The sequence below is a fragment of the Zonotrichia leucophrys genome, chromosome 1, assembly GCF_028769735.1.
Source record: "Zonotrichia leucophrys gambelii isolate GWCS_2022_RI chromosome 1, RI_Zleu_2.0, whole genome shotgun sequence".
Taxonomy (NCBI): Eukaryota; Metazoa; Chordata; class Aves; order Passeriformes; family Passerellidae; genus Zonotrichia; species Zonotrichia leucophrys.
In genome coordinates, this window is record NC_088169.1 from 52,220,542 (window position 1) to 52,228,330 (window position 7,789).

At 36.2% G+C, this 7,789-nt stretch overlaps 1 protein-coding gene across 4 annotated transcripts in view; it reads left to right on the forward strand.

The window, feature by feature from the left end:
- The window catches only part of DACH1 (dachshund family transcription factor 1), a 352,274-nt gene extending 346,506 nt beyond the window's left edge, over positions 1 to 5,768 (forward strand). For all 4 annotated transcript variants that reach the window (XM_064713502.1, XM_064713482.1, XM_064713513.1 and 1 more), the window contains one exon: positions 2,992 to 5,768. Coding sequence is in view for 2 of the 4 variants with exons in the window: in XM_064713482.1 (XP_064569552.1) it covers positions 2,992 to 3,029 (38 nt within the window). In the remaining 2 variants the exon portion in view is untranslated. The remainder of the gene's footprint in view (positions 1 to 2,991) is intronic.
- The last annotated feature ends 2,021 nt before the right edge of the window (positions 5,769 to 7,789 follow it).

A 7,789-nucleotide genomic window follows, 5' to 3' on the forward strand; every position in this document is an offset into this window, starting at 1 on the left:
TCATACAGCTTCCCCTCCAGACCCTTCACCATCTCCATTGCCCTCCTTTGGATGCTCTCTAATAGTTTAATGTCTTTATACATTGTGGCCCCCCAAACTGCCCTCAGCACTCCGAGGTGAGGCTGCCCCAGTGCAGAGCAGAGAGGGACAATCCCCTCCCTTGCCTGGCTGGCAATGCTGTGCCCAGTGCACCCCAGGGTTGGCTCTCCTGGCTGCCAGGGCACTGCTGACATTCAGCTTGCCACTGACCAGAACCCCCAGGTCCCTTTCTGTGGTGCTGCTCTCCGGCCTATCGCTGTCTAGTCAATGCATACCACCAGGATTCTCCATCCCAGGTGCTGAATCCAGCACTTGCCCTTGTTAAACTTCATATGGCTTCATTGCTCACCTCTCTCAGTTGTCAAGGTCTCTTTGCCCTCGAGAGAGTCAACAACTTCTCCCAGTTTAGTGTCATTGACAAACTTACTTGGTATTCCCTCAAGTTCTATGGCCAACCTGTTAATGAAGATATTGAAGAGAACTTATATATATAAACAAGTATCCTTTTACTTTGTAAGGAAGGTGCTTTGTAGAGCTGCCCTTTCCTATTCTTATTCATTTTCTGTGGATACAGAATACAGGATCTGATAGTGTCATGTCATCTTTTAGAAGTGAAAAACCTCCTATTGATTTCACTGTCAGGTTGGACCCTTAAGCAGTGTAAAATAGAGCTGACTCTTGAAACTGTACTGCTGTTCATCTTTTGTTGTCTGCTACAAGGATTCTGCTTCCTGCAGCTGTATTTTTAATTGAGAATTAGTTTTAATGCATACTTTATTTAAAAAGGCAAATGGAGACCTAGTATAATAAAATAAGTTACCAACTGCAGGCTATCAGAATGTTAAGGTGTGGGGATTATACATAGCACTCATTAGCAAGTGTACATTCAGGATAGCCAAAGTGCTGGTATATATGCAGAGTAATACTCCTACAGAGGTATCTAGACAGCTTTAGTGCTGTAAATGTTTATTGCGTTTATTCAGTATGTTTGGGAGAACTATATGGAAATGTAGCCAGTAGTCGCAGTAGCTAACCTGTACTTAATGCAGGTTTTCTTTGGAGGTGGTTTTCCAGGCCTTCAGTTTTACTGAGCTCCATTTCAGGGGCTTCTTCTTTCTCTCCTGAATTCCCATAAGCATTTTGGTTGGTTTTCATGCATCAAATAATAATATAAAAGTCTTTAAGTTAAGGCCTTACTCAATTCCTTTTTATTTCTCTTCAGTGCAAAAAAAAAGGCCATAAAGAGCAAAGAGAATGGCAATGGTTCTGAGAGGAAGCACTTTTATGTAGTGGGAAAGTTATCCTGTACTCTGAAAAAAAAAAAAAAAGAAAAAAAAGAAAAATAAAAGCTAGGAACATAAAAAGTAGGGAAATGGGGTAGAAAAATGTAAAGATGGAGAGAAAGTAGCAAAAGGGCATATACCCCAGTAGCTCACAAAAGGAACCTAGTGGTGGAAAAGGAAAAACAAAGGGATGTTAGATAAGAATCACTGCAGCAGAGTGATTTTACAGCTTCCCACTTTCCCCAGCAGTTCTGATAGAACTGGAAAGGGATGTGCAGAAGGTTTTACAGCTGTGTGATGTGTACTTCTGTCTGCTTTCACGCTAACTTTTCTTTCTTTCAACAGTTACAGTAAGTTCATGAAGGTGATGCCACATCTTTCAAAGATAATAAAACATTTCAAAAATTTCAGCATTCATTTGTACAGGTTTATCTGATGCAATCGCTTCACTGAATATCTAATTTTTACTATATTTCTAATAAAAAATTCTGTAGACTGATTTGGAATAAAAATGTTAGACTAAGAAAATCAAACAGAAACAAAACCTTTTGAAAACTTAGAAATATTTGGTGAACTTACTTAGATTTAAATAAGAAATTGATGCAAACTTTTAAGGGCTGAGATACAGCTTGTAGTTGCAAATGCATATATTCTAAAATATAAGTCGTGTTAAGTAGATATGCACTGGGGAGGATTAATTGCTTCATAATGTGCTTTATTCACATGGGGACAATACTTTCTACCGTACAGGTCAGAAAACTAAGAAACTTTTCTGTTTGTTTTCGGTTTTTTAAAAAATAATCATTATGTTGCTATCAAAATAGATGTATATAAGGTGTTCATGTCCCAGGTGAAGAAAAAATTGCTTTGTACTTAAAAAATAGGTGGAAATATTTTGTGCCTGTATGTTCTCTTCAATTTTTTCTAGATCAACAGTTACTGGGTAGGTTAGCTCAGTGTTTCTCATGTTCCCTCACGTATCACTTAAATATATGCTCCTCACTTGGGTGGAAAAAACGTTGTGAGAAACGTGCTTACATCTTTAACATAGTAATTGTTCAGTTAATCTCATTTATGGGGGGAAGGAGGCTATACTTCACTGCTACCGTTTAAATGTCCTATAGTGGGTTCTATATAAATAGCTACAAATGTGCACAATGGTTACATTACATGGTATATTTAACAACACAGCTAAATCAGAAAGTGTGAGCTATGCCTTTAGTGATGGGAGTACTAACTATTGGATGCAAGAAGATTTTTTTTGCTCTGCAACCATGAAGGAAATAATTACTGTTCAGCACTATTCAGTTATGTTTGCATATCAGTAAAAACACATGCACAGAGGCTCCACCTACATTCCTAGTGCCCTAGCATTGATATGAGGCCAGCATACATTAAAGCTTCAGAAGTTGTTACATTTTTCACAACTTGCAAAGTGCATGTAATTTTCAACAGAGTTTATTTGACCACTGACAGATGAAATTGACAAGGTGACATTCAGGTTTTATGATTTTCTTTTTCTTTTGGACAAAAAGTACCATAGGGGACGTTTTAAAGACTTGTTGCATGACTATTTCTGTTGAGGTTTTAAATCTTGTGGGGCTTTTTCTCTTTTTGATTCATTGAAGATATAAATGTATAAAGCAAATGTTTCTCTTTCATATTTTAGATGGAAGACTTTATTTGAAAACTACTGTCATGTATTGAATTTTTCCTGCTGAAAATACGTGTGCTACGGTAAAGAACATTGCAGTAAGACATTGGCTCATAAGGAGTTCTGTGGAAACAAAACGTTTTCAGACCAACTTCCTCAACTTCATTTATCAATGTTCTTCAAAAATGTAAAGAATTCTGCAAGAGTGTCCTCCTTTGGTTATCTCCTGTGGCTCAACCTGGAGATCTAGAGAATGTTTGTAAATGTGCAGTAGCACTGTTCTCACAGCAAAAATCTGCATCTCTGCGCCGGACTATTGTATCCAAAATTACAGGCGGTCAGAACAAGGCTGAGTATTCCCTTTTTCAAGGAATGCAGACTTTCTCCTCCTCTGATGATTCTATATTTGAGCACATCCAATGATCCTTCCAGCGGTGTCCAAGTACACTTGCAGACTGTTATACCATACCGAAACCAGCAAGACAGCTCAGAAATGAACTCGTAGAGGGCATAAGAGGATTCTTATTTAAAAAAAAAGGTAAAAAAAAAAAAGGTAAAAGAAGAAAAAATTGATACATTCAGTTTTCAAACAATGATCGTGGGTTTTTCTTCTAAAGACATTTTTTCCACATGCTTTCCAAGAGACCAACACATATATGTTAGACTACATTAAGTGAAATGGAATTTTGTGTAAGTGAAAAGAAATGCTGAATGTAAACAAACTGTTTTACCATTCACAAAGTCTCTTTTCCTAAAATAAAATTTAAAAAAAAATAAAAAGAATAATAATTTCTCATTGTAAACTGGCAGGGGTTTATGAAATAAAAGACTTTGCTTCTTATCAAAATGTTGGTCACATGTACAGTATATAACACAAATCACACAAGGAAGGTATTATGTATGCAGTAGAAATCTAGAGTTTAGGAAATGAAACTTTTAGATAATATTGTTTTGTCACCCTGTTGGTCAGAAAGACACCTTTCTAGTTTTAACGCATGCAGGCATGTAAATATTTGTCCTGGAGTCACAGTATTACTGAATGAGATCTTAAGCATCTGGTAACAAGTCAGAATTCTGTATCAGCCACTTTTATTTGTATATTGAGCCCTGGTTAGTGCCCTGACTAGTGCACTTCTAAGAATGGACTGTGGCTGAGCAGCAAGTCAAAATGCCAGAAATATTTTTATATGTTAATGTCATATTACGTCAATGTTGCTAAAAAAAGAAAACCTAACAAACACTTGATGTATCAGTCCGATTCCACGTAGAACTGAGTGATACAGTTGAAGTCTATTGTCCCTCCCACCTTGTCTTAGGGATGGATGGTTATGTGTTACTTTCACTGTCTTTATGAAAGCTACAATATGTGTTTTCACCTTTGTGCTGATAACTGGAAGTAAGCTGCAAAACACTGCTTATTACATTACTAAAAATTATGTTCTTTGCTTTGCATACTTTTGGGTTACCCCTTTAAAGACTGATTTTGTGAATCAGTGCTATTACTGTAAGTTTTGTGATTATGCTTTCTTCATCTAATGTTTTATGCATATAAAATATTATTTATTACATGGAAACATATCAAAACCTTAAATGTCTAAGATGCCTAACTTAAAGCAAATATTTCTTTAAAAGTAGTTCTGATTGGATATTAATATTATTTTGTCAAAAAAAAAATCTAATGTTTTGTAATCTCTAGCACTGAGCTTCTATAGTTTGTAGGTCTTCCTCGCAATACTGGTACACATTTATTTTGTGCAGTTCATATTTACTCCACCACAATCCTTTTTTAACAATAGAGATATGTATATACAAGTTCACATCACAGTAATTTTTTTAAAGAAATATTGAGCAATATTTTTCATTAAATATTGTTGTCTAATACTTTGTAGTGATGTTATTTTCTAACCATGATTCCTTCATGATTGTCATAGTTGCTTAAACACACATGGGATTCTGTACTCCAGTTTTTTCATATGCAGTCTTTAAAGGGTTAACAGCTGTAAAGTTAGATGGACTTGTGGCAAGCTTTTGAATCATTCATATCTGAAAGAGAATTAAAAGCCTACAACTGAAATATGTACTAGCATTTACCATTGCTCTGCTCCTTGCATAGAGTCACCTGTAAGTAGGTTTAGTAGTTTTACAGTATATTCTTTCAAGACCTTTGGGAACGCCTCAGTGTTTGGCTTGGTACATAAACAGAAGTGTTAAGGATTAAAGGGGAACCAATTTATGAGCTGGATGTTTAGAAAGAATCTTGCTAAAAACAGTGTAAATATTACAGACCATGAGATGTTAACGTAAGTTGAAGTTTTTTGCCCCTCTTTAGTTTTACAGGTTTTGGGTTGGTATTTTGGTTTTGGGTTTTGATTTGGATTTTGTTTTTTTTTTTTTTGCATAGATTATGAAGAAAAGTTGTCCTCATGTTATTGTTTATATGCTTTTGTAATCTTAAAGATATTAATGTCTAGTTGTTCTATATTATAACCATATTTGCGCTCTATGCAAGCCCTTGGAACAGAACATACTCATCTTCATGTAGGACCTATGAAAATTGTCTATTTTTATCTATATATTTAAAGTTTTCTAAAAATGAAAAAAGGTTATTACGAATTTTGTTGTACAAAATCTGTACAAAAATCTGTTTTTACATCATAATGCAAGAATTGGAAATTTTTCTATGGTAGCCTAGTTATTTGAGCCTGGTTTCAATGTGAGAACCACGTTTACTGTTATTGTATTTAATTTTCTTTTCTTTTCAACAATCTGCTAATAAAACTGTCTGAAATCTCCCTGTGACTTTATTTACAGTTCATCTTTATTAAATTTTCTGAAATGTATAACATCAGAGGAATATTTACTTTCTAATGGGAGGCATCTAAAAACAACATAAGTCAGCTCTTTGTAATGTGAGGCGAACAATGCTGAATGATTTTATTTAACATGCAACTGCTTCTATCTCTAATATGAATTACTGTGGTGAAAAACATCATAAAAGCACACTCTGTGGTTACTGTTTAACAAGCATATTTTCCATTTTTTTTTCTTGCCAGCTAAGCAAACTGCCCCCATCTACATGATTTATTTATGTACATTTCTCAGTTTATGAAGCTGTTATTTGTACCTTTTTCCTTTATATTGTGATATTCCCATGATTCTTATTCCACAAAGCTTTGTGCTGAACAATGTAAAGTAGACACATTGATGGAACAAAACAATATTATTCTTCTAACTACAAAAATGCAGGGGTAATCCTGTTAGTTTTGTCTCAAATCTCCTTCACTTGATAAAATGTGTTTAGAAACACATTTTTTTAACAAATCTCAGGTATTTAAACATTTAAACAGGCATTGGCAGAGCATGTCTTTAGGTGGCATTGTGAGAAAAAAAAAAGGGTGCTTTTTTCCAAGGTCAAGATTGTTATTTAGGAGCAAATTTGGAACTACAATGGTTTTGCTTACATAAAATTCAAAAGTCAGAGAGGTATGACTGGTTCTGAGCATTGTACCTCATTGTCCTGCCTTGCCCGGCCTTGGCTTGCCTTCTCTTCTCATCCTTTCTCTTCCCTTCCTTTCCAAACCATACCAACATGGACACTTCTGCTTTCATTAGGGGCAGACCTGCTTGGGACAGCAGAAGAGATTATCTTTCTTGGATAAGCCCATTCCACTATTCCTGGATGGCCTGGGAGCTGCAGGCATGGGGCTGACAGGAATCCTGGGTTCCAGCAGCTTGCTGCTGCTGGCTGGCTGATTGGGAGTTTGGTTATCTCTGTGTAGGGCAATCACAGTCTCCTTGTGCCTGCATTAAAATGTCCTGCATGTCTGAATTAGTAAGGATCCCAGCTACACTGTGGCCAGCTCCCCTGCTATAAACTCTGGCACAGCTAAGGCAGGGTAAAAAGCAAACTCATTAATCTCAGTCCGCCTCATGCTGAAACCCAAATTATCTCTACAGTAACAGACTAGCAACCTACCTCTGTGCTTTTAAGCATCCCAGGAAATAGTCTCTTTCTGCAGAAAGGATCTGTACTCTCTCAGAAGTTCTACCCTACCTCCATTAGTAAACAGCTGCTTCATCTGTGCAAGGTACATTTAACAGGTCTGAGGCTGGATAGGCTGAGCGACAGTCAGATGTTGATGCTCCTTGTGACAGGTAAAATAAAAATATGCCAAAGCTCAGGACAAAATAAAGAAAGTCTGCCCTAAACATATCTTGCCCTAAACATATCTGACCATATCCTTAGTAGTAGATTATGGTCAGATCCTGAAGAATTTCAGACTCAGCAGCTAAACATCTGAAGTTTTAGGAAAATCCTTTAAGAACTGACAGACCCAAATGGAAATTATTTTTTTTTTTTTTCAGTGGAAAGAGATACAAGGTTCTGTTTTGATCTGAAAGGTAAACCTCTTATTTGTTGAAGCTTCTATAAACTCTTGAAAATTGCTTCATTTGTTCTGTGCTTACATGTTATTTGACACAAGACTGCAATAAAAAAAGACTGAGGCCAAGATTTTCAAGCGTGACTGCTGATTACAGATACTTCCAGTTTTGCTGGCCAAACTTCAGACATTTTCAATGCCCTTCTTAAAATAAAATATCCTAGCTCAAGAGTTCTGTGAAACTTATTTCTTCAGTAGCTACTAATTCATACATAGGATACTGAGAAATGTATTGGTGTACCTTTGCTGAGCAGTAGCTCACCCTGATCAATGGTGATGGTTCCATTTCAAACTACAGCCTCCTGCTCAAAAAGCTTCATTTTCAAAGAGAGAGGAAACAAAGACTTCCTGGAATTCAAGCTCTTTAAAGG